The sequence below is a fragment of the Varanus komodoensis genome, unplaced genomic scaffold (assembly GCF_004798865.1).
Source record: "Varanus komodoensis strain SLA01 unplaced genomic scaffold, ASM479886v1 scaffold1, whole genome shotgun sequence".
NCBI classification, from domain to species: Eukaryota; Metazoa; Chordata; class Lepidosauria; order Squamata; family Varanidae; genus Varanus; species Varanus komodoensis.
The window spans coordinates 123,366,468-123,393,365 of NW_025335268.1; the positions used below are offsets into that span (position 1 = coordinate 123,366,468).

General features: G+C 45.7%; 1 protein-coding gene across 7 annotated transcripts in view; it reads right to left on the reverse strand.

Moving 5' to 3' along the window:
• Positions 1–1,654: 1,654 nt before the first annotated feature.
• FGD2 (FYVE, RhoGEF and PH domain containing 2) overlaps positions 1,655–26,898 on the reverse strand; it is a 36,281-nt gene continuing 11,037 nt past the window's right edge. Inside the window, exons 2-16 of one of the 7 annotated variants that reach the window (XM_044443859.1) lie at positions 24,398–24,489; positions 23,325–23,405; positions 21,998–22,146; positions 20,346–20,502; positions 15,221–15,359; positions 14,521–14,579; positions 14,266–14,412; positions 11,860–11,952; positions 10,455–10,534; positions 10,289–10,319; positions 9,302–9,394; positions 8,805–8,939; positions 8,385–8,531; positions 5,820–5,963; positions 1,655–3,002 (exon numbers count right to left, since the gene is read on the reverse strand). In XM_044443859.1, coding sequence (XP_044299794.1) covers positions 2,790–3,002; positions 5,820–5,963; positions 8,385–8,531; positions 8,805–8,939; positions 9,302–9,394; positions 10,289–10,319; positions 10,455–10,534; positions 11,860–11,952; positions 14,266–14,412; positions 14,521–14,579; positions 15,221–15,359; positions 20,346–20,502; positions 21,998–22,146; positions 23,325–23,405; positions 24,398–24,489 — 1,760 coding nt within the window. In that variant the 3' untranslated portion in view covers positions 1,655–2,789. Of the gene's footprint in view, positions 3,003–5,819; positions 5,964–8,384; positions 8,532–8,804; positions 8,940–9,301; positions 9,395–10,288; positions 10,320–10,454; positions 10,535–11,859; positions 11,953–14,265; positions 14,413–14,520; positions 14,580–15,220; positions 15,360–20,345; positions 20,546–21,560; positions 22,147–23,324; positions 23,406–24,397; positions 24,755–26,898 lie in introns of those variants that run through there. The other 6 variants (XM_044443842.1, XM_044443831.1, XM_044443851.1 and 3 more) reach the window with 6 other exon arrangements.

Genomic DNA, 26,898 nt, shown 5'->3' on the forward strand with positions numbered 1-26,898 from the left:
GTAGGATTTTGAACATAACTTTGCTAGCATGTGAAATGAGTGCAATGGTGCGGTAGTTTGAACATTCTTTGACATTGCCCTTCTCTGGGATCGGAATGTAAACTGACCTTTTCCAATCCTGTGGCCACTGTTGAGTTTTCCAAATTTGCTGGCATATTGAGTGTAGCACTTTTACTGCATTGTCTTTTAAGATTTTGAATATCTCAGCTGGAATACTGTCACCTCCACTAGCTTTGTTGTTGCTCAGACTTCCTAAGACCCATTTGACTTCACATTCCAGGATGTCTGGCTTGTGGTCAGTGACCACCCCATCGTAGTTATCAGGGACGTTAAGGTCTTTCTTGTATAGTTCCTTTGTGTAATCTTACCACCTCTTCTTAATCTCTTCTGCCTCTGTTAGGTCCCTGCCATTTTGGTCCTTTATCATGCCCATCTTTGCATGAAACGTTCCCTTCATATCTCCAATTTTCTTGACGAGATCTCTGGTCCTCCCTATTCTATTGTTTTCTTCTATTTCTTTGCACTGTTCATTTAAGAAGGCATTATTATCTCTTCTAGCTATTCTCTGGAATTCTGCATTCAGTTGTGTGTATCTTTCTCTTTCTCCCTTGCCTTTCGCTTCCCTTCTTTCCTCAGCTATTTGTAAAGCTTCCTCAGACAGCCATTTTGCTTTCTTGCATTTCTTTTTCTTTGGGATGGTTTTAGTTGCTACCTCTTCTACAATGTTGCGAACCTCCATCCATAGCTCTTCAGGCACTCTGTCTATCAGATCTAATTCCTTAAATCTATTTGTCACCTCTACTGTATATTCATCAGGGATATGATTTAGGTCATACCTGAGTGGCCTAGTGCTTTTCCCTACTTTCTTCAATTTAAGTCTAAATTTAAGCCTAAAGTACTAACCCTCTGCTCTTCCCCAGTAGCATATTGGACACCTTCCGACCTGAGGGGCTTATCTTCCATCATCATATCTTTTTGCCTTTTGGTACTGTCCATGGGGTTTTCATGGAAAAGATACTGGAGTGGGTTGCCATTTCCTTCTCCAGTGGATCACATTTTGTCAGAGCTCTCTGCTATGACCTGTCCATCTTGGGTGTCCCTTTACGGCATAGCTCAGCTTCATTGCACTACACAAGTCCCTTTGCCACAGCAAGGCAGTGATCCATGAAGAGATACTTCTTCTGAAAAGAATATTACAGCTACTGTCTATGGATACAGAAACCTCTAGAATTTATTGGTTTCAGGAAAGTTAGTTTTAAAAGGAACTTTTGTTATTCATGAATTTCGCTTGGCCATGCTGGATGGGAATTGTAGTTCAACACAGATGAACCATAGGAGACTGCTAATGCATCCATCCCAGACTTTGGTTTGCTATGAATTTGCTTTCATTGTTCCTTAAATATACACTGTTGTTAATTCTGAGTAACTGTCAGGAGTTAAATTGGTACGCTCAATAACTCTCTCTATTCAGTACTATTCGTGCATAAGGACACTACCAAATAAACACAAAGCCATACTGACAAAATAGGAAAAGGTTCACATGAAGACAAGAAAGTAATCAGCGAGTGACTGTTGGAAAGAATCAACATGCACTTAGCTCAGAAGTGCCAGGAAACAAGCTGAGTCACCTGGAAGTCCCTGATGACAGAACAGCTGAGTAAGAACACTGGAATTTATTGTTCTTTATTCATGTATACCTTCCTTTTCCTCAGGAAGCTCAGAAGATAAGGTTCCCAGGCAATCATGCATCCCGATAACGTAAAAGTCGGTGTGCTGTTTCAGCAGTAGAACTGTATCACCTCCAGACCATTCTCAAGGTTTGTTTGGTGCAGCATTCTGCCTCCAAAAGTGGCCAGGCAGCTACTGCTGGAATCTCCCAAGCAGGGCTTGACACTGCTAGCTGTCTTCTGCTCTTTATGCCCAGATAGCCAGAGGTATAATTCCTCTGCCTTTTAGGAACCGTAGCTAAAATGCAATGGAAGACCTAAACTCCTTGACTGCATCTAAACCAGGAGCAGGGAACCTGTGGATCATGTCTCCCAGCATTCCTGGCCATTGACGCTGCTAACCTCATGGACCTCATGGAAAATGAAGTACCACAACTTCTGGAGGCCTACAGGTTCCCTACCTATAGTCAAACATTTTAAACAGCTGTTAAAGTTGGCTCCCATCACATGGACTGGAATGCATTTTTCTCATGGTGCCCAATGGACAGCTTGGCCACATTCCTAAGCTATGTGCCACAGATGGAACTGAGCCAAAGGACCCACCCACATGTGGAAGAAGGTGTTTTCCAGGGGGCAGAAGCACCAACATCTGTAAAGGTTCCCAGAGGCTTTTAGCATCTCTGTAGGTGGATGTTCTACTGCTTCCATTCATGGAGGGGTAAGAAAGGAGCACCTGGATTTTGCAGCCTAAGCAAGCACAAAGGCATCATCCATGATAAGAACTTAGCTTCCTGACTGGGCTCTGGGAAAGCAGGGAGAGCACGTACAAATTAGAAAGACTGGATGTACACGTATACTGTGTGTGTTTGTGCATGGGTGGGTACCATGTAAATGGCAAAGCACGTCAGCAAACGTTGGTGGCTTTCAAATCGTAATCCAGAGCAAAACACTATCTCTTGATAGTGACACCTGGCAGGCTCATAAGAGAAGTCAGAAAGGCACAAATACTACGACATGCCCAAATGGCTAGAAAACTATTGTTGAAAAATGTTAATGGCAAGAAAGAGGGATTGTTTTCCTTCCACATGTGTTTAAATGATGGCCCAGAGTATGTGCCACCAATTATTCTAGTTCATCAAATGAGTCTTCCTCCTCCTCTCCACGGGCTGACTGTGCTATAGCCTTCATCCACCGTTGTTTCAGTTCCTCAGTCTCTGCAACCAATGTATAGACCTGTTTGGACTGTACCAGCTGAAAGATGTGACGGGTGTCACTCTGAGGCAACTCCTTGACTTGGTAACCCAGCAGGGGAATGGAGGTGTGAGCTTTGACGTCCTGAGAGATGAGAGTGGGAAACAAGAGGCTCAGACACAGATTTATTCAGATGTCCCAAAACTGGCTCCACAAAATCAGATCTCTCACCCCAGGGTTGTTGTGAATTTAACAATGAGCTGGGCCAGCCCAAGACATTTTGCTGCGAGAAACAAAGGACAAGCTGGTGCTTCCCCCAACCCTCACCCCACCTATGAAAGCAAACTGCTCTGGAAGTTGGCTTGTATTTCAGTCCTGGTAAAGAAGCCATGTCCTCCATCGTACAAGCCTCAGATACAGATGTCCATAGTTTTTCTCCAAGAAGCAGCAAAACATTTGTGAGGGAACAAATTTGAGCAGAAAAATGGGGTATAGAAAAAGATGTGTACACCAGGAGAGGGGAATGTTTGAAGGACTCAGGCAGAATGTTGTGGCGGGGGGGGGGGGGCTACTGTTGCTCACCAGAAACTACCACCTGAGGCAATTACCTCATTCTGCCTAGTGGTAGGGCCAGCCCTAACAATGGGTTTCAAAACTGGGCTGAATTTAGGCCTAAGGCCTAAACTGACCGTGGCAGATGTTCCTTTCTTCTCATGTTGTATTTTGGTTGGTTGGTTTTCAGCCAAAGCACCCTTAAGAGGTAAGTATAATTTAAGCAAAGAAATGGTAGGGAGAGGGGCTGCATAACAACTTCCTCTCCAGCCATTTTTGTATTCAAGGCCAGGAACTGGCAGGGCAAGAAGCTTGGGCCAAGTCATGCTAAGCCATCCTGGGAATAAGCTGCGATGGGTGGCTAACCCAGCAGATGACCTGGCACTCTGTGATCTGCTGTGGTTTGATCCAGGTCCAGCCCTCCTACCAGCTGCCCGCATCCTGCATCCTGGCTCATATACCATACACCTTTCAGCAGAACTCGTTTCCTCTGCCCCTACCTCAGCATTCTTCCTACAATTGGTCCATTCGGGTTTCTGGCTATGGAAGGAAATTCTGCCCTTCTCCTCCATACCAGGTCAATAAGCGGGGTTAATTTCCTAAATTCTTATGAGCATGGATGCATTCCGCCCCCCCTACCAGGGTGGGCAGGGGGAAAGGGCACAAGACTGCCTCTGCACTATTTAGCTAAGCATACTAATATCCCCCTCTTGTCTGTTTCCTCATTAATTCCATCATCCCCTTCCAAGGTTTTCTTGCTAGTAAACATTTTTTAAAAGAAAAGATGTTTTGCCTCTTCCTGAACTAAGCACACCCACCCAAAAGATCTTTCTCCTGTAGCTACTGGCCATTTTCAGTTTCCCCAAGACCTTTACGCTTGTCAGTTTTGTTGCAGATATACATGGGGGTTATAAGAGCAATGAGGGGATTAGTAAACATATGCAAATTTCAAGGCAGAGCACCAAGGGGGATTGGAAAAACATGTGAAAAAGTCAAAATAAACACGGGCACATTTCAAGGAAGATCAGAGAATGAGATTGTTAAATATATGCAAATTTCATAGCGGCCCAGTAATGTTGAAGGGAAGTTACACAAAATTCTTAAGAATAGACTTTCATATCTGTGCACGTGTGCAGATCTGAAAATAAAAATTAAAATGCCGATGCATTCAGGGCACTTTCCTGTGTCCTTTCTTCTTGATTTATTTGAGTATGGCAGGGTGAAAGGGAGGATGGCAGCAGCACTAGCATGATAGCCAACCATAGAAAGACTTTTGACCCTCTTGCAGGGTGGCTTTGTAGCCCAACCCAACACTTCCCAGGGAAGTCACCCTGCTCGGGTCACAGATAACAATAAGCAACCCTGAACAACCCAGCAAACTCCCCTTGATTACTCATGGTGGGTTGCTGTGTCATGAGAACCAGGTGTGCTGGTCCAACATATAGGCTGGAAGTGTTGTGCAGAGCGTTTTGACAGTGAAGGATTCTCAACTCTGGCCCACTGGCCAGTGGGTTCTCCAAGACTGCACTGGGATCTGGCCTGGCTCAGATGCATTCCTGCGCATCCCATAGTTCTGACACCCTGGTTCAGCTCCTTCTTCCTGCATCACCTCAACAACCTCAGTCCTGACACCTCTCCCTCCCCCTGCTTTTCTCCTCCTGGAGAGAAGGTACAGTCTGCCATATATTCTCCCCCAGAAGAGGAAAAAATTTCTGAGAAGCTGAAAAACAGCTGGAGGTAAATTTGCTGAACTGCTTTCCTGCCTTGCTCTTCTACTTCAACTTGAACTCTCCTGAAATGCTGGTGGATGCAGAAAGACAAGCAGGGAGAAATAGAAGACATCTAAATGAACCCCACTGCAGATGGCGCAGTGGTTTAAACTGCTGTGCTGCTGGGCTGGTTGATCGAAAGGTCACAGTTCAAATCTGCACAACGGGGTGAGTTCCCGTTGCTCCGTCCCAGCTCCTGCCAACCTTGCAGTTGGAAAGCATGCAAATGCAAGTAGATAACAAGGTACCACTTCGGTGGGCAGGTAACAGCGTTCCGGGCACTTCGGTGTTTAGTCATGCCGGCCACATGGCACGGAAACTGTCTGCGGACAAATGCTGGCTCCCTCGACTAGGAAACGGAGATGAGCACTGCCCCCTAGAGTCAGGCATGACTGGACTTAATGTCAAGGGGAAACCTTTACCTTTTAAATGAACCCCTCACTGCATGCCACATCTATTTGGCCCCGTGAACTTCTCTTTTCACAGGGACAGATTTCTGTCCCTTCCCACAGCCAAATCCAGCATTGTGAAAATGGCGGCCAGGTGACTGAGCTACTCTTGCCAGCAGCAAGAAGTCAGTTCCAAGCCTTACGACCCTCTTTCATCAGGAATTTTCAAGGTAGAACAAGTCACAGCATACCTGAGGGGCAGCATAAACATACAGCACAAGAGGGTCATCTCGTGGGATCACAAACCAGCCCCTCATGCTCCCCTTTCCACTCTTGTCCAGTAGCTGCAGAAAACTGCACATCAAGCTCTGCCCAGAGAGTTCTGCAGATTCTTTCTGCCAGTGAAAAACAAAACAGAACAACACAATTCATCTTGTTAGTGCTCCACAGAACAGAGGCTTCTGCTGGCTTCTCGGTGATTTGCAGCCTTGGAGAGGGCTTTGTAAGCCCCCTAGTAGAAAAGTCCAGGTGAAATGGTCAGATGCACCACCTCCAGGCAGGACTGCAAAAAGTGGCAATACTGAGAGAGGCAGTGTAAAGGATGGTGGGCCCTTTTCAGCCTGCCAGGGCTTCATACTGGTCTTTGAAGTTCTATGATGCAGCAGTCTAGTGACCTTTCCATTCAAGAGGGCTCAGATCAATGGACTGGATGGAGCCCATGGCGAGGTCACATACCACCCACTCCTGGTATAAAACAAAGAGATCCAGTCCTTGTTTCTTGGCACACAAGTATAGCATTTACAGAAGGACAGTTCTTTAAGGACTACGTCTCTTTTATGTTATATTGTTGTTAGGTTTGTGCCTTGCTAGTCTTCCAAGAAGCTCAGAATGGTGAACTGAGGTCTTCTCATTAAATCCTAACACCAGCCCTTCAGGACAGTCTAGGTTGAGAGGTACTGACTTGCTCAGAGCCAGCCAAGAAATTTCAACATGGAGGGAGAGAATTTGAACCCGAGTTTCCATTCCCAAACACAACACACTAACTACAAAGACCTTAATATAATTATGCAAATACATCACAGTTGGTCACTCGAGATTTCCTTTCACACTGGCTTCAGAAGCTGCTGTGAGTAGCCTCACAAACGGACAGGAAAGCAGTCTCAAAAGGTGCCCGTTCTCAATTACTTTGCTCCTTAAAGGCCAAGCTGATACACACAGAAAAATTGAATCCCATAAGCATACTGGGTCGAGAGGTTTTCATTTACCATAAAGCTACTGCAGACAATTTTCTAAAATACTCAGGGGTGAGTTCACTTTTTTATGGGCCTGAGTTGTCTAAGGAATGGAATACAATAAACATTGAATAGTTCAGAACCTTGTCACTCAAGTGGATAATACAGACAGTCAAAAATATTACATTCAAAACTCTAGGGCATGCTGTAAACTGCAGAATGTAAAATCAAAGGTGTACCTGCAAGTATCATATTCCATCACTAACTCGTGTAAATGTAATGGGGACAGAGTGTCTATTTTTAATCTTCAGGACCTCGGACAGAGTCACTCCCCCACCCATCCTCCCTCTCTCTTTGAGCTCCTTTTCCTTTATAATCTGCATATTTCCCTGATTTTTCCCCCCACCCATTTGAAATCCCTCTTGAAAAATGGACCTTTGTCACCTGTCAAAAGTAACTATTCCAATAAATGATGGTAGCTCACATTTTGGCATCTTTGTCAAAGTGGTAGAATCTCAGGTACAAGAGCAAAAATGTGGGCACCTTTGGCGCGCTTGTGTCAAGATCTTGTCTCTAAAGGGATGAATAACACCCAACCCCTTCTTCATGAGCTAAGAGCACTCATACCTTGGTTGCATCGACACTTTGCCCTTCACCAGATATAACCAAGAGGAAAGAGGAACTCTCTGGATCCTCCCAGTCCAGGAGTGGGCATTTTCTGGACATTGCCAGCATGCATCCCTTCTACTCGAGCCCAACCCAGGATCCCCATTCCCACAGCTATGCAACTGCAAACATCCACAATTGCACAACTCCGGGTAATAATGATACAATTTGTGCAATTTTTTGCGAAACGAGGAAACAAAATATAAAAATGCTTTGCAACCACAGATGTCCCCTCCTGAGTAATGCTCAGGCACTTTGAAAGGACTGTTCATAGATGCCAAAATGAGGATCATAAGTTGAAGGAAGAAAAAGTTTAAAGGAAAACAAAGCTGCAGCAAGTCAGACATGACTTGTGATTGGAGCAGGGAGTGGAAAGACAGCTTGGTCCTTCCAGTGTCCCCTTGCAGCAGAACAAGCAAGGAGGAGGGAGCCAGGAACCAGGAACTGGAGTGAGTCTGATTGTCTGTAGGTGCACGGTGGGTGCATGTATGCAGCCACAAACCCACCATGGCTTATTGCCAGGGTAGGTTAACATGATGTGCAAATGCATCTTGCATTTGGCAACCACTTGGTGTTTCCTGCACCAAACGTGTGAAGGACAGTCTCACACCTGGAAGCACCTGAGGATGCGCTGGGAAACCATGGTTTGCCTTGACTCCCCCGTGTACGTTGACTTCCTATTTAGGAGCATGCATGTCCCTTTCGGACTGTATGTGTTTACTTTAAGGAGCACTGGTGGAATCTGACTGCCAAATAATCCACCCCAAACTGTTACTATAAAGTAACTGGAATAACAAAACCCAGATCAGTGGTGGCCCAATTATCCCTGAAACAAAGGCAGGGAAGGAAACCAGACTGTGGCAGGAAGAAGACTGAGAAAGAGTGTGGAGGAGCACCCAATGTTTGCTTTCCCCTCACCTCCAGGATGCCTCTGTGCTTCCCGTGCCGCTCATCAGGGAGCAAGCGCCCTGTCAGGAAGGTGTAGCATTCGATGCAGACGCGCTTGGGTCCATTCTTGTCGTACTGCAGCTCAGCCTTGTACTCGGAGCAGCGGCCGCACACCACCTGCCTCCAGGAAAGGAACCAAAGGGTTGCTGGGGATAGATTTCACAAGGAAATGCCAGCCCTCATTAGCAAGGCCGGAGCCAAAGCTGTGGGGGCCTGGAGGGGTTTGGGCCATCTCTCCACTGCCCGGATCTGGGGGACCCAAACACAGCCGTCCTGTTAGTCCATCTTCAGGAACGGCCCTTCAGATCAAGCGGAGCTCTGTGTCTCTTTCGTGTGTCTGCCCCACACCTGCCCAACCACAAACAATACGGGAGGAGAAGGCTTACTCACGTAGCCACAGGCCCGGCAGTGGTGCCGCCGGCGTGTGATGACATTGAATGGATCCTTGCACCGCATGCACATGCTTACCAGCTTGTCTCTAACCCACAGAGGAGCCCGCTTGCCCAGCTCCTCCGATCGGCACTGCTGTGATGCAAGGTTGAAATATACTAATTAATAAATAAACAAACCTTTGGAATGGGCTCTCTGGCAATAAGGGGCTATTCTAGGCAACCCCCCAAAGGTTGTGTGACAAATGCTAATCGGGAACCTTTGTCCGGCTAGCAGCCTGTACTACAGCCTAGATACATTTGCCAGTGTCTTACAATAATCTTGTTTCTGCCCATCCCTCCATACAATCTTCTGTCTCTTGTCCTCACACCCTTTCAGTTTTCCATGTTCCCACTAGGCCATTTTACAGAGTGATGAGCTTTGGAAGAACCCTTAGAACAGAGGATGAATAGCTTCCAAGAGACAGAGGCATGGGGAGTGAGTGTCAGGTAGGTTACATGGAAGTCTTGGGTCTCTGCTTCAGGCCCTTGGATTGCTGCCTTGAAGGTCTCACTCCTCTTCTCCTTCTTGTCAATGGCAGATTGGAAGGCCTGTGGGAGGGGAGGAATTAGACTTGACTTAGCCAGGCCTGCCCCACTCATCTGATGTGCATACCTTTAACCCCCGGACTTGTTCTGGTGCTACCACACAAAGGGTGAGCAAGTGGAAGCTACAGGAAAGATCATGCACCTCAAATCTAAGCCTGAATGAATGGACCAATATGAGAGGAAATGGCTCCTGTTTCCCACTAGCCACATGGATAAAGTGGGATGAAGCCTCATGGCAATGCAAGGCATCAGGGCACTGAAAGAATACGAATGCCACCAGAGAACAGGTAGGATCCAGGCCATGCCATATATAACATAAGCCCATTGAAACCAATGGCAGTTAAACTTGCAAAGACTGACTTAAGTCACATTGAACTCAATGGGCCTGCTCTTTAAGTATGACAGAGCCCAGATCTAACCCGGCCACTGCTTCCAGATGACGATTTCATTGAATTCTATAGGAGGAGGCAGGCAGTATGTGACCATAATTGTATTCCTTTTGTAAGTTGCCTATGTTTCCCACTGTTTCTCCATGACACAGAAAACCTGCTTAGAAGGGAAAGACAAGTCAGCAGGTGCACCACTGCCTTGGACTGGTAGTGTTAAGCACCCTCCACCTGGGAACACCACATATTGCTCTGGCCTGTCCCATACTACAAAGTAACTAGATTAAAAACTATGTTTTTACTGCCCTGCTTATTGTATGTGGGAAGTTGGCCCTTTTCCTTGGAGCCCCAAGATACAAGGTTGCTATTGTGTTGCGTCTGCTTAGGAGACCTACAGGTTATTTCAGGAATGCGGAAGCTGGCACTGTTCCGAGCACCTTGGCTTTCTCATTTTCCAGGACCCTTGCCAAACTTAAGAGGCTGCACTTTAAGGTAAAGGTAAAGGAGTTACCTTTATCCAGGCATTCATCTCCTCCTGGGACCTGCACAGAAAGAAAATGCTTAAGTCCCCTTGTTCTTGATTGGTCTACACCTTAAGAAGGAAAAACCCTGGCATTCTGCATTTTACATTCCTCTGCTAACAGCCTCAGAAAGGACAGGATTTGTTGTTCCCTTACCTGGCTTGCAACTCAAGAGTTCGCTGCTTCCCTGACACAAGAAAGGAATGAGGAAATTCCACATCATTCAGTTCTCGAACCTGGAAGTTCATGGAGCAAATATTAGATTTTCTGAAAAGACTCTTTTCTTTTCCGTTTTCGGTAAGCCTAGTGTGGAAGCACACTCACTGCATTAGTGAAAAACTATTCATCTTGCTTGCGATAAAGGGGCTTTCTCCATTTTGACTGACTGGCCTTTCAGACAGTCAGGAAGTCTGCTTTCTGGCCACTAGCGTTCATCCTTGGAATGGTTTTCAAAATTTAAAGAGAGAATTAAAACTTGTAGAAATTCTGGATCTTGTTTATTGGTTGCATCCAATAATGGTTCAACCTAGAGTAGATCCTTTAAAATGATTCAGAATTAAGTTAGACAGTCCCATTCATTTCAATGGATCCAGATCTGAGTAGGACTAAGCCATGCATTTTTCCTTAAGTGATAAATCACAGGGAAAGACAGAGGTAGAATAGAGGAAGGACACGAGTAGAATAAGGCTGAAGTTGTTGAGTGTGTCTTGAGCCACTGGATCATGGGGATTTTCAGGTTTCTCTATAGGAGGCTTTTAACCTGAAACACGGCTGAGGCTCTACGGAGTCTTCTTTTTCCCTTTTAAAAAAAGTTTTGTAGGTTGGAGAGTGTATCCTTTACATGTAGGGTAAGCGCTTTCTCTGCCATCCTGTGCATTCTATTCCACAACCACAAGGTGGAGCTGTGGTATAGCATTTGTGAAAAACACACAACTAGTCTGCAGCAATTCCCAGAGTGATAGGGAATAATAACTACAAAAAGGGGAAACCTCTACAAAAATGGCTGCTAAACACGAGAAAGGCCCTGTGGGATGCTACAAAAGCTCCTTTAACTTCCACAGGTGAGGGATAACAAGGGCCCAATGCATGCTTCATGTAAAGAAGCCCCTCCTCTCCATCTGTGAAATAAGAGCTCTGCACATGGACAGAGTGTGCCCTGGAAAAATCCCTCCTGGGTAGCATGGAAGCCTCTGCCACTGTTGCAATTACAACAACAGTAACAACAAAAGGATACATTGCTCCAGGAAAGATTGGGATCTACTGGATCTAAATCCCTCTCACTCTTCTGACAGACCTCCTGAATGGGGGAGCAGGGAGTACACCAGTCCTAGAATCAGCTGCTTGTTTCCCCCTCCAGCCCTTCTGTCCTGCCAGGGCACACCTGGCTGAGTTTGGGATTGGATGCTTCTTTCACCACTGATTCTCCTCCATTCCCCAGTTCTCTTCCAGTAATTCTGCCCAGCTGCAATTCTATGTTCACTTCTATGGGGTCCCACTGAATGCAAAAGAACTTATTTCTCCCTAATTTACTGCAAGTGAATAAGATATTATACCCTCTGACCTTCATGCCCTCCACATCAATCCGGCTGTGCACCTGAAACTCTGCACCCACTTGAATGACCTTTGGCACACAGTACAGCAGCAGGTTATTGAACTGAGGGAGAAAAGAACGGTGACACTCGTTATGAATCTTGCCAAGTAAAATGACAAGAAAAGAATCAAGTAAATCAGACAGTAAGATAACCACATCCCCCTCTCTCAAGGCTGGGGACCTCAACAAGTGAAGCACTCCAAACGAAAAGATATAAGAAGGCATTATTATAAATAACTGGTCAAGGCACAACACAACAAGTGCATCTCTGTGGTCCCATCCAGTGGTACCCAGAAGCAAATGGGTTAATTAATCCAGGAATTCTGCGGACATGCACCATCCCAAACCCAACTGTGCATAAGCTGCTTCCTGTTTCCATTAGCAAACCTCCAATGTCCCTCTGAGGGTTCTTTCCATGACAAAAGAACAGGGACACTTTGGGTTGTTTCTCAGGTAGACCATCTCAAGTGAAGCCATGGCATTTGCTTGGGTTAATTCAGGGTTGTTTAATCTATGGACAACTCAAGTGCTCCTGCTTGGACATCACAGAAACAATCTATGAAGGAAACATTCAAGGGCTGTCAGTGAAAACAGGAAGCAGCTCATGACCAGCTCAAGCACAGCATGCATCCCCACAAGTTATGGGTTAATTAACCCACAATTTGCCTCCATTATGTCCAAATAGGATCTTTATGTTATGTTCTTACAAGTACCTGTACTGACTATTGGAGCAATAATGAATACCTCTCTCCCACTCTCCTAAGTGTTTGATACAGCATCAAACCAGAAGCATGAGAAAATGCTACCATATTAAAAAATATAGATAAGGCAATTTATGGTTATCTGAGTGCTGGCCTGCACATTATAGCTTGCTTGAGTTGATGGGCACATTTGGCATTTTGAGACAATGCTGTGAAGGCTCACAAAATGGCTGCCATGAGGTCCAGGACTGCCCATTAATAAAAGTCTCCAGTGATGGACACAGCCAGTCGAACAACAGGTGCTTGCTAGAAGACAAACTGACATGACTAAAACAAAAGTAACTTACCCAAGAACCTAAGTACAAGGCAGAGGTGGGATATGAGCTCCAAAACACAAAACTACGCCTTGAAACCTAAGCAACATGACACGCTAGAATGGGACTTAGTCGCATGCCGGCTCCCACCTCCTCCTCCTCCTCCAAGTAAAAATCAGGAGAGGCCGGAGAGCCTAATGGGTGGCAGGAGAAGTGTTTGTAGATGTGCTAGTCCACAGGCAGCCCACAAGGGATGCCATCATGATAGGCTTATTAGCACCTTGCCCACTGCCATGCAAGACAGATGCGCTGTGTTCACCTTGGCAGATCACAAGTGTGTAAATTCTTGTGTGCAGATCACAAGTGTGCCTTAGTGTGTAAATTCAGAGCAAACATATTGTCAAGGCAAGATCATGAGAATGTAACAATTGTGTTGGTGCATTGGACAAATGACCCATCTGATCCAGGACTTGGCTTCCTCCAGGAAGCAAACAAAGACTGGATGCCACTGTTGTTCTTTACCACTTAATTTAAACCTGGAGGCTACTCAGGGCCATCTTGTCTAACAGCCTGTTGGGAGTAACGGGACCTGGGAAAGCATTCCTATAGGATGCCACCATGTTAGGGATGCTTATTCAGATTCAGAGGAGGAAAGTCTTGGCGAGACTGGGGAGCTTGTGTTGACTCAAAGTCCTGGGATACAACCAGGGGTGGGAATGCTTGTCTCAAGATCTTCTGCTTCACCACACCAGACCATTCCTGAGAACAGCTTGAATAGACAGCCAGTGGGAGGGACTGCAGGGAATGAGGAACTCCAAGACATGGATCAACCCCTCCCCTCAGAGCTGGAATCCATAGCTTGGTACCAGCAGAGGCAAGAGGCCCATTAGATGAGCAATGAGTGGAGAGCAGACATACCAGATTTCTAAGTAAGTATAAGTTCTAATATTATCAGAGAAGAAGTGGGGGAATCTCTATACACATGCTCTATAATTTACAGTGTGATGCACTGCATACTTAATCAGACATACGTTTCCCTAGGTTCATTGAGATTTACTCCCAGATATGAGTGCAGAGGTAGCCTGAACCTTGATAGCATCCACAATCAGCTCTCTGCAAAGTGGAAAGTCCAATCATTATTGTCTTTCCTTGGATGGAAGGAAGCCCAGTCACCTGATCAGAAGCCCTTTTCTGCACACAATTATCATAGCCTACGCAAATAGCGTTTTCATATTTCTTCCTTCTTTTGTATCGTAATAGTGACCTTTCTCTGTGTCGTGCAAATTAAGACTGATAGATGCTCAATAACCAGTTGATACTCTCCTGCTGTTCCATCATCCCAGATTTTATGAATCCCTCACCAAGAACAGGTATTTCTCTCTTGTGCTATTGTGCCGGAAAGAGATTTTCTGGATGGGTCCCTCTTTAATAAGCTCATTTGAAGGGTCAACAATGTCATCTTCAAGCCCCAGCCGGTGATACACTTCCCAAAGGTTCTGGAGTCGCTCCTGTAAAACCACCAAAGTTATGAAGACAGGGAACAATCACTCAGTAACAAAGATCTCTGGCTGTAGGGGAGGAGGCCTAGGCACTTACATGGGGTTGGTGGCACTCACCATTTCTGCAATGGCAGTGTTAGAATGTTTGGCTGCCGTGAAAATCATCTCCAGAGCTTCTACAAAACACCAGAGAAGAAACATTAAACCTTTCTTCTATCACCAGCATTTGAAAGCCCTTCAGACACATAGTTTTCTTGAAAGCTGCTATGACAGCACAGTCCATAATTCTAATGTTAAAACTTATACAGGTGAGCTAGTATCCTATTTAGCAAGTACCAGGGAGTTTCTTATAAATGCTGTGTGATACACTAATGGCACATCTTCCTTCCTTCCTTCCTTCCTTCCTTCCTTCCTTCCTTCCTTCCTTCCTTCCTTCCTTTCTTTGCAGTTCTTGAAGAGGCAAAAACCTAAACTTGGTGCTCTCCAAAAGTTTTGGGCTGCATCTCACACCAGGGATTGCAAAGAAGGAATTCCATGACATCTGGTGGGCACCTTTGACATACAGTAACACTAGTATTGATACTTCTTGCTCCACCCCCAACTCTTGTAGAAGCTACTATAATTGTACAGCATGGAGCCAGAGGATGGATGGACAAGCTTGGAAGAGAAATTATATATTGAAAGCATGCAAAAAGGCAGCATTATACTGGGTTTCAAGACTAGTGGGCAGATATGTGAGTGCCACTGTAGTTTTACAGCTTCTCCTTCGACCTTCTTCTTGCACCCAGCCCTAGAAAGAACCAAACAGGATTCTTACTCTGTGCATCCTCTCTGTCTGGTGACTCCACAGGCAGCTTTCGAATGTAATCCTTCAGAAGGAGTTCATATCTAGGAATTCTCTGTACTGGCTCCAGCATGTGATGCTGCAAGGTTAGGTTGGCAGAAATTTCCCGTCTCTGTTCAGGGCCACAAGAGTACCAGAAGGAGAAAAAAACCATGGCAATAAAGGCTTTGCATCCATACTTGCATAGTATAGCTGGCTGCACCACCTACCAACCCAAGGTCTATTGCAGTCTTCACTGACCTGGGGTCCCCCAGTTGTGTAGGACTGCAGTGTCCATCCTTCTTAGCACTGGATTTGTCAACTGGGGATGAGGGCAACTCTATCCCTGCACATATGGAGGGTACCAGGTTGAAGAAGGCAATTCTATTAGGTTCTCTGGTATAACAGGTGGAAATCACCCACTAGGCGTGCAAGTCTTTCTACACCTAGCTCTGGAACAGCAGGGGAGGTTTTATTTATTTATTTATTTAGAAAATTTCTATGCCGCCCCATTCTCCGAAGCCTCGGGGAGGCTCACAAAACATCAATTAAAATATAATTCACTAAAAATATAAAACGAATTAACAATATAAAATAAGTCGCCCTGGCCAAAGAATAAAATAAGCAAATGATATTAGCAATTAAAATGACATTTGAATAAAAAGGTCTTCGCCTGGCGCCGAAAAACAAATAACGACAGCGCCAGGCGGACCTCTCTGGGGAGCGCATTCCATAGATTGGTTGCCACCGCAGAGAAAACCCTCCTCCGAGTACTTACCCTCCTAATTTCCTTCACAGAGGGTTCCCGGAGAAGGGCCTCTCCCACAGATCTCAAGGGGCGGGCGGGCATATATGGACATAAGCGCTCCTTCGGGTAACCAGGACCCAAGCCGTTTAGGGCTTTATAGATCATCACAAACACCTTGAATTGGGCCCGGACTTCAATGGGAAGCCAGTGAAGCTGACGGAGGACTGGAGTCATGTGAACATAACACCCAGTCCCTGTCAGCAGCCTGGCAGATCTATTTTGAACCAATTGAAGTATCCGGACCATATTCAAGGGTAGCCCCACGTAGAGCGCGTTACAGAAGTCAAGGCGGGAAGTCACCAACGCATGTGTCACTGTCGCCAGGCAGTTGTACTCCAGGTAGGGGCGCAGCTGATGAATCAGCCGAAGCTGAAGGAAAGCACTCCTCGCCACTGCTGTCACCTGAGCTTCCAATGAAAGCTCTGGGTCGAGGAGCACTCCCAGGCTGCGGACCTTGTCCCTAAGAGGGAGTGCAACCCCATTCAGGACTAGGTTCAATTCACCCTCTCCGAAGCCCGATCCGCCAACCAACAGGACCTCAGTCTTGTCTGGATTGAGCTTCAGTTTATTGGCCCTCATCCAGCCCATTACCTCGGCCAGGCACCAGTTCAGCACAGCCACTGCCTCACCTGGATTGGTGGAAAACGAGAAGTAGAGCTGGGTATCATCAGGGTATTGATGATTCCGCAGCCCACACCTCCTGATGACCTCTCCCAGCGGTTTCATGTAGATGTTAAACAGCAAAGGGGACAAAATGGACCCCTGCGGTACTCCATGGCATAGCTGCCATGGTGCAGAGCCATAGTCCCCCAGCACCAACTTCTGAAATTGGTCATTGAGATAGGAGTGGAACCACTGCAAAGCAGTGCCTGCAACTCCCAATCCCGCTAGCCTATCCAGAAGGATACCATGGTCAATGGTATCGAAAGCCGCTGAGAGGTCCAGAAGAATCAACAGGGATGCACTCCCCCTGTCCTTCTCCCTGCACAGGTCATCGTACAGGGCGACCAAGGCAGATTCAGTACCATACCCGGGTCTGAAGCCGGAGTGAAATGGGTCCAGATAATCAGTTTTATCCAAGAGAGCTTGGAGTTGTCCTGCCACCACCCGCTCTAACACCTTGCCCAGAAACGGGATGTTGGCCACTGGTCTATAATTAGTGGCCATCTCTGGATCCAGTGACACTTTCTTCAGGACCGGTCAGACTACCGCCTCCTTTAAAGGGGCAGGTACCCGACCCTCTCTCAGAGAGGCATTAACCACTTCCAAGATCCAGATCCCAATCCCGTGCTTGGAATTATTTATTAACCAAGATGGGCAAGGGTCCAATAGGCAAGTGGTGGGACGTACTTATCCAAGCACCTTGTCCACATCATCAGGCAGCAATAACTGAAATTCATCCATTAATTTTGGACCAGACAGCAGCATTGGTGTCTCCCCAGAAACCTCTGAGTCACTAGTAGAGTCTAGCTCGTGACGAATCTGAGCGATTTTCTCCCTGAAATGCTTGGCAAAGTTGTCACAGCTGGCCTTCGAGGGTGGAACCTGATCTTTCTTAGGACCTGGACGAACCAGGCCTTGCACCACTCGAAAAAGCTCTGCCAGGCGGCATTTTGAGGAGGCAATGGAAACGGAAAAGAAATTCTTTTTCGCCGCCCTCACCGCCACAGCATAGGCCTGATAATGGGCTCTCAAGTGTGTTCGGTCAGATTCATCCCGTGATCTCCTCCACCTACACTAGCTGTCTCCCAGCCTGCTTCATCACCTGCAATTCAGGTGTATACCAGGGGGAAGAGTGGGCTCTGCCCGGCGGGAGAGGACGCTTAGGAGCGATCGTGTCAACAGCCCTGGTCATCTCGCTGTTCCACAGTTCGACCAGAGCCTCAACAGGAGCACCAGTCTTGTCAGCCGGAAACTCCCCCAGGGCCTTCAGGAATCCATCCAGATCCATCCGGCTCCAGGGGCGGACCCATACAATCGGGTCCGCACCCTTACAGAGGGAGAGGCTGCTCTTGAGCACAAACCTCACCAAGAAGTGATCTGACCATGACAGGGGTGTCAAACATAAATTCCTCACCCTCAGACCACCCTCTTCCTGCCCTATCAAGAAAACCAGGTCCAGAGTGCGTCCACGTTCATGGGTCGTGCCGGTGACACGTTGAGACAGCCCCATGGCCGTCATGGAGGCCATGAAGTCCTGAGCCGCCCCGGTCAGACCAGTCTCAGCAGGGAGATTGAAGTCCCCCAGGACCAACATCCTGGGGGTCCTCAACACCAGGTCCGAGACAGTCTCCTTCAGCTCAGGCAGGGAGACTGTTGGGCAGAAGGGTGCGCGGTACACCAACAGAATCCCCAATCTGTCTCGATCGCCCAACACCAAGTAGAGGCACTCCAGCCCTGGTCTCGAAGGGACCGGAAGTCCCGTGAGAGAGTTGGAGGCTCGGTAAACCAAAGCGACCCCCCCTCCCCTCCCCTCCGGGCGTGAACAGTGCTGAACCAGATACCCGGGTGGGCACAGTTGAGAGAGGGCGACATCCCCCCGCTCTCCCGCCCAGGTTTCCATTATGCAAGCCAGGTCGGCCCCCTCATCCACAATCAAGTCATGGATGTGGGAAGATTTATTGTGGACTGACCTGGCATTGAGCAGCAGCACTGTCAGGCCCGAGGGGCGGTTGACAAGACTACCTGGCACCCTCTGGCTGGGGGCAAAACCTGGAGGAGGGACAGGTGTTCCTCTGTCCCTCCTTCTTCTGCGCGGACACGTTAAGCCCCCCCCCCCCACTGTTACATCCATTGCCCATGACCACCCCAATGGCGGCGCCCCATGCTCCCCAGGAAACACAAACGTCGACATGGCCAGGGACGACTCCATAAAAACAAATTAAAACAGATTAAAATACAATCAAATTATAAAAACGATCAAAAGCTCCCCATTCCCTCGGCGGTGGGGTAGACCGAGCCGCAGAATGCGGCCGATGTCCGGGGGGGGGGAGGGAGCGCCAAGCCTGGCGTGGCCCTGGTGTCCTCCGTGCCCGGGGTGGTCCAGTGATGGCTGCAGGAGCAGCGTCAGCTGGCCCCCATCTCGGCGGTACGCCCCAGTCCGCCGGCAGCAGCAGGGATGGCGACAGCGCAGCACGGCACGGCAGGTGGACCAATTAAACCATCCCCCAAAAGAGAAATCCCCCGAAAGAGAAATCCCAGCAGCAGCAGTTGGAGGAAGGATGGAAGGATGAGACATGGCAGGTAGGGCATGGGAAATGTGCAGAAATAACCTCTAGAGATGTTGAGGCTGGCTCTCACCAAGATGCACACCAGAAACAAGGAGCCAAACATCCCAGAAGAGACCAGCTGGCTCAAAGACCATCAGCTATAAGACCAGACTAATGCACAAAGAAAGCCTGGACATCACTTTGATGATTTCTCTAGGTCCAAGGCTGACTTCAAGAGTAGACAAGGTCAGTTACCTATCAGGGGCCCACATAATAGCAAAGGTGACTGAAACTGGCAAGAGCCTCCTGAACTCAAGTCCCTAGCATTGTGCCAAACGTTCCAATCTACTTATTTTGGACCATTCATTGGGGAGAGGAGTGAAAAAATGCACCTGAAAATTGTAGGAAATGGTGAGCATTTCAGAGAAATACTTCAGAGTGTGGGGTTTCTGTATACCCAGGTCTTTGTGTACCTGAAAGCTGAATGAGGCATTTCTGTTTTGATGTTTTTGTGTGAAAATTCTGGAGGAGGAGGAGGAGGAGGAGGCCAGCTGTCAAGCATTCAGCAGGCTGCTGCACTGGAAAGACTCAAGGGGAGGTCTTGGCTAAATATTTTAGGGGGCTTTTAAAAAAAAACTCCATCAGCCACAGGGACTGCAAGGACTTATATTAAAGCAAAGTACACACAAACCTCTTAGGCTTTACACTAAAATCAACACTGAAGTCCTGCAACCTGAAAAATGTCCAAACTTCTCAAAATTTCTCCAAAATTCTCCTGCCGCATTCACAGGAGTGAAAAGAGTGGAAGTGTGAAAGGCAGACAATGCTCCTGCCTACTTGGCTCCCTGGCTCTCTGTCTGTCGAGCACACAAGCGGTAGCGATAGCAAGAACCAAAGTGAGGAGCTACTTTCATTGAAACGATGGCAGTGAGGAGAGAGTCTCTTGAGAAGGAGAGGATCCATTGCCCAAGGGCCCTCTGAAACCTTGCACCAAAACTGCCCAGGTCACCAAAATGCCAAAGGCCTACATTTACATGTATGGACCCATACTCTGGTTTGCCTCCCCTGTTGTTACGGCGTAACAAGCCCCAGATCATATCACCTGAATGTTTGCGATGAGTTCTTGGAACGGCAATGACTTTTCGGACCACGTGGTGATCAGCTCCACAGCCTTATCAAAGTGCTTCACGTACTCACTGTACATCTTCAGGAAAGGAGCTACCTTCTGGATAATGTCCCCAATCCTGGGATTGGAATCCCTGTGGTCAGAATGCCAAGAGAACAGGTCTGCTGATTCCAACTCTGCAAAGGCAGCCAAAATAGACTAGGGAAACTGGGAAACGCTCATGTGTCTCAGTCTGCAGCCATGTTTAGCAAGCATCACTAGCATCATTTTCTGACATTTGCAAGAGCATCTGTTGGTTGCAGTTCAGCTCCCAATAGGCATATTTTTATTGTCACATATATCAGAGTACAGCCAATACTAGTTGTCCCTTCAGTAAAAGAGGCACCTTAGTCTTCCATAATAAGAATAAACACACTAAATTAAAGTAGTAAGTTAAACAAATGTCTTCAGATGGTGCCTTTCTCAGCCAGGCAAATTGGTAACAAGTTACTATTGAATGATTGATGATCTATTTGTTGTTCTGAAACATTTCTATGGTAGCCACTGTGTATCAAGGCAACGAACAGCATAAAAACAAATATACAAAAACAAGAAAATAGCAAATAAAACCTTAAAACTACTACATGGATTTAAACTTGTTCAATAAACTGTGCAATTCCCCCCCCCCCACACACACACACATGTGCACACACTTTCAGAGGTATGCCTGTTGAGTTCATGGGATACACACTTCCAGGTAAGTACAGTGGAACCTTGGCTCACAAACTTAATCCATTCTGGGACTCTGGTCATGACCCAAATTGGTCGTGAGCCAAGTCAAATTTCCCCATAAGGGTCAATGTAAATAAGGTTAATCAGTTCTGTAACAGGAAGACAGGTGCGATTGTGGGTACAGTCGGGGGGGTGGGAGGGAGACGGCCACGCTCACAATCGTCACCTGACGTGGAGCTCACAACCTGCGGCAAAATTTTTCAGAAATTTCTGTTCGCGACCTGATTTGGTCGTGAACTGAGGCATTCGTGAGCTGAGGTACCACTGTAATTACCGTATTTTTCACTCTATAAGATGCACTTTTCCCCCCTCAAAAGTAAGGGGAAATGTCTGTGCGTCTTATAGAGCGAAAAATACGGTAGATATAGCACTTAAGCCTATACCAGTCAAATCTATTAATATCTCTGGGTTGGGTGGTACCTAAATGATAGCAGGATTGGTGCCAGATGAATCTTTCTTTTGTTGCTGCTGTGGATGGTTGTCTTTATGGAGAATTTTCTCAAGAAAGCACATGGGTTGGATAACAATGGAAGATAACAGTATATATACGTGAAGCAGGATACGTAAAGCAGGATGTATAACAGTAACTATTTGCTGAAATGACATCCTTGCCGCTCCCCACAATAGAATCAATTAAAAGAAACATGTTGCTTTATACCTATTAGTCTTTTGCCTCTGTAGAACCACACAACCTAAATCATAATCTATTTTGTGGTGGGACAAGGCCTACACGGAGTGACTCAACTTCTCAGATTGAGTTTGAATTTCAAAACCTACAGACTCTTAGCTTTTAAAAATTCCTTCCTTTTGAGGGGCACAGTGGGCAAGCATGGGAAGAGAGAGCTTCTATAACTCACCAGTTCTCCATACGTTTCTGCAGCTCTGGCAAGAAAAACTGAGCATGAAACTGATAAATGGATGAGATGTTGGAGAAAATCATTTTCACCACTTCTTCTGGAAACGTTTTGGCACTTCTGGCTTCTTTCAATAGCTCTAAGAAAAAAACCTGGAAGGGAACATTCACAGCCACTAAAGCAGCATGAAATTACTTGTTTATTAAAAACATTTTTGCTGTGCTGTTCAGCCAAAAAGACTCCCAAAGAGGCTTAAATGAAACCAATGGAAGAAGACTGTTCCTGCTTACAGGAAAGGAGGGGAGATTACGATCTGCAAGAAACAACCTAAAAGGAAACAGGAATGCGGAGAGAAGAGGAAACAAGCAAACTCAGTCACCAGTTCTTAGAATTGCACAGTAGTTCTGGTAAGGGAAGGGGGAGTGAGGGGTGTCAGCTAAGCTCACAGCAGAGCCAATGGAGCAACCCACTTCTCCCTCTACTCCAACCTGATGGAATTGATAGCCTTCAGTGATGCAACTGGTCAACGCTCAGCAAGCATCAGTGTTTTTATATAGCTCTCCAGGCCACACATGTTCCCATTCTCTGGGTAGGTTTGCACAGCTCCCTGAGACATCATGTGAATAGGTCATGGTGGGTTGGTTGCTGGGTTGGACAGTTGGGTTCATCTCCTCAGGAGGTGGGAGTTCCCCATCCGATAACTCTCCATCTCTAAATCTCCTCCTCGAGATGTTGTTGTTCTTTCCCCTTCCGACGGGCATGTTGACTGGCCCCCTTGGCTGCCCTTGAACTAATCTCCCCCCCAGCAGGCACAGGTGGGTACCCAGGGCCTTGGACTGCAGCTGGAACTGGGTCCATTTCAACAATCATCTCGTTATCAGAGTCTGAGCGATCTTTCCGGCCAGAACAGCAGCTTCCCCTGCACACATCCCATTCTCAGATTCTGAGCTGCCAGTCCCATCAAAACAGTTAGCCTCTCGTGTGCGCCCCTGAGGTTTGCCAGAATGTGCATGCATGACACAGGGTGTGGAAAGAGGAAGTCAGATACTGGCAGGTTGGACAGTGAAGCAGGGGAAATGTTTCATGAGAGAACACCAGTAAGATTCAGTGTTCATTCTGCCAGAATTGCACCATTTCTAGAGTTTACAGAATCAGTTGCTCACTAGCTTCTGAGACCTGAGAACAAAAGATGCCAACAGTGGTGCAGGAAACCCCTGGGGGATTTTCATTATATCTTCATGCATTGCCATTAAGTAAACTAATAACCAGGTGAGTATCTAAGCTTTTTGGCAGAGTACATCAGAAAGCTGAGATGCTTGTGCTGACCAACCTGATCCAGAAGATGAAGGCGGGTGACATAGGCCTGCTCTGTTTCCAGGAGCTCCAATGCAATTTTTTTCTCCTCAGGTTCCTGTGTGTATAACATGCAAAGATATGCTTTTGATCATATACACTTCATTAACAGTGGAGGTGAATCCAATGGGACAGATCTAGCTTTGAGGACACTTCAAACTGGGGGGAGGGGGGCTGAAATCGCTAATTAAGAATGAATTTGGTGCATTTGGACTTCAACAAATATGCCTTTTGTTGTTCTGGAAAATACATTCTGAAAGAAAACCAAAGTACTTCTCCAGAGTAAGAGTTCTCAGCATGTGGACCATAACATATTTCATGTTTCATAGATCTCAAATAATTGGTAGGAAAGCCAGAAAAAACAATGATCAGAACTAGAATTTTGTGGAGAAGTTTGCTTCACACAAATGATAAATATTTTACTGAATAATCCATGGGTACGTTTTAACAGTGCACAAAAGTTTCCAGAGTAAAACAGTTCTACACACACCTTCCTTTTCATGCCAAGTCAGTGCCCTTTGATAACAGAACAAGAAGTCAAAACTACCTCGCCCAAATAGAAAATGTATCCAGTTTAAAACAGTTGCTGACTTTTCTGCATGACTGCTGGGGTAGCATCAACCTACAGTGTTCTCAAACTTACTTTTTTCCATAGACCACAGGAAAATTGCTGGAGATGAGGACTTCAATGCTCTACTTTAAAAACTTCATTTTTTTTCAAGCCAAAGCAGATACAGAATTCACAATGTAATAACAATTTTCTTTTCAGCCTGTCATTATCATCCAAACTATTGGCAGTTTATGAAAATCAGCAGTTCTGCAACAGGGCTTTGTAACCCTGCTTAATAATATGACCTTGGTCAGCACTCCACCACCTTGCAATCTACAGAAAAAATAAATCAGGGCCAAGTACAGATATTTCCATCTGTCCTGCAACTTTTCTGTGGACCACCAGTGGCCCACACACCACAGTTGGAGAACCCCAACAGCAGATCTTAACAGGTATACACCATAAGGACCTCCTCAATAACAACCTTGTTAGTTAACTACCTGGTTTCTGCTGCTTCCAGAATGTGTCTCGAGGCCTGGGTGAGATGGGTCTGTGTCCTTCTGAGTCCTCCAGTTGGCTTCAGTAATCTTTCCTTGAAAAGAGTTGAGACATTTGACACTGAGCCTTCTAGGAGCCTGTGGCGACTCCATCACTGACTCTCTACTGCAGGGCTTCTGGCTGTGTTTGGCAGGCGTGACCTTCTTGACCTCACTCATGGATCCTCCGCCTGCCACAGGTGGAAGGATGTAGGACATCATGGGTCTTGATGCTCCCAGTTGGGAAAGAATCTGTTTCTTGACAGGACTCTGACGGAGGCTGGCCACAGAAAGGAAAAGCCGCTGAAGAAAAAGTTACTTCTGCAAAAGGCAGAAAAGAATGCAAAGCAGAAACAAAACTGACATCTCCCACGTACTATTTTCACGCTTGTGAAGAATATTGTCTATATCCAGAGGCAAAGTAGTTCCTTTAAAGCAGGATTAAGGCATGAGGCTAAAACAATTTAAACTTAAAAAGAGAGAGAGCGAAAGAAGCTACCAAATGTTCCAGCAGCCAGTATGGTAGGTACATATGCCGTTTTTCAATTAGTCACTGCAGCCGTGCCTATTTAGTAGCAGTCTGATGTAGAGACAATAACAAAAGATGGAGAAAACAGCACCTGCTGATATCTGCATTTTTTTCAAATCTTTTAAAATTTATTTTCACAAGTGCAATGGGAAGAATAATGGAAATGTAGGAAAAGAAGGTGGCAAGGGTCAATCCACAATTATAGCATGTAAAATGATCATTTAAACACATTCATAAAAAAGCAAAAATCTCCATCGGCCATAGTTCCATCCAAGCCATTCAATTCTCAATCAAAATTTGTCCAGTCTATAAAATTAGCTACAACATTGCTTTGCTTTAAAATAGCGATCACTGACAAATATAAAAATTATATTTTCTTTTACAATTAATTAAATTGCCTATAATAAACTTTCCATCATTGCAGATATTCTTTAACAGGCCTTCTTTTAACATAATTTGTTAATTTTGCCATCATTGCGTAATCAGCTAGCTTGTTTTTCCATTCTTCAGTAGCTAAGCATTCTTCAGCTTCTACTGTGAAGCAATTATTATGCCACTGTTATCATATATTTAAATAACTCTTTGGGATAGTCTCTGGTACAATACTCAATAACAAATTCTTGGTATTCATTGGAAAATCAGTTTTAAGTATTTTCTGCATTACTGTCAGTATCTGCTTCCAAAATCTTTCCATTCTATTCCATGTCTACCACATATGATAAAAAGCTCCATCTATCTCTTTACACTTCCATTTCCATTCCTGCCCATTTTCTGTATATCTTTCTGGGTAATATACCACTGAAAATGCATCTTATACCAGTTTTCTTTTAATGCTTGACTTGTAGTGAATTTTATATCATTCTTCCATAACCTTCCCCATTGACAAGACTGTGTTTCTTCTTCAAAATTTTATATCCAACTCTTTATACATATTTTTATTTGTTGCATTTCAGTATCATATTTAAGCAATAGTTTATAAATTCATCCTAGGAGATGGTCTTCCTGATATTTAATTATAGTTACAAAATCAGTCTGATTCCACATTATTGCATATCAACCTACTTTCAAAGAAAGATCAGGGTTGTATTTTCTGATCAGTTGGCAAACCTAGAAACCTTTGTTTTTGCAATGAATGGTGATGAGTATACAGGACAGAGAGAGAAAGAACATCTAAGACAACTGATGTTCATGATTCTAGCACCCTTCCAGTTAAACTGTATATTGCTTCAAAATGTATTCAGAGCAAAATAAATATGATATGATATGAGCAATCTATGGTTGAATCGTTTGATAGGGAATCTTCTGATTTAAAATCAGGTGAGGGGGTCCGGTATCAGTGAGAGCAACAGTTCTGGGGGAAGGGCTGCCTTTTCTCTCTAGTACCATTTTCCAGATCTAAATCTCCACCCTTCCTGAAGTTGCTTCGAGCCTTTAAAGCCTGGGCTGTCATTGTACCATCCCAATGAATGAACAAATTGGCTCCTTGATTAATAAATTGATTTGACTTGCCAATGTCTTAAAAACAATGTTTCTGTAGCGAGCAACACACCTTCTTTGTCGCTGTGTGTTTTAGATTGTATTATTTTAATTGTTGTGAACCATCAAGCTAGCCTGAGCAAGGATTTTTTGCATTTCTATTTCCAAAGAAGTACTGCTGTTGAAGCTACATCCTTCTTTCTGTTCCACATTCAGACATCATAATGTGCCCCACACTTCCTTGTCTATCCAAAACTCAGCTTTTATTTCCTCTTACCAAGCAAACTATCATGTTTCAGAAACAAAACCACAGATTGCAATAAACAAAGGCACATGACAGCTGCAAGTGCAACCACGCTGTCAGCAGACAAATCTGCGCAGATCTATTCAGGCACAGTGTGAGCTGGTGGAGTTCAGGCACATTCCACGTTCGGTTCACGAGGCACACGTTCCGACCTGC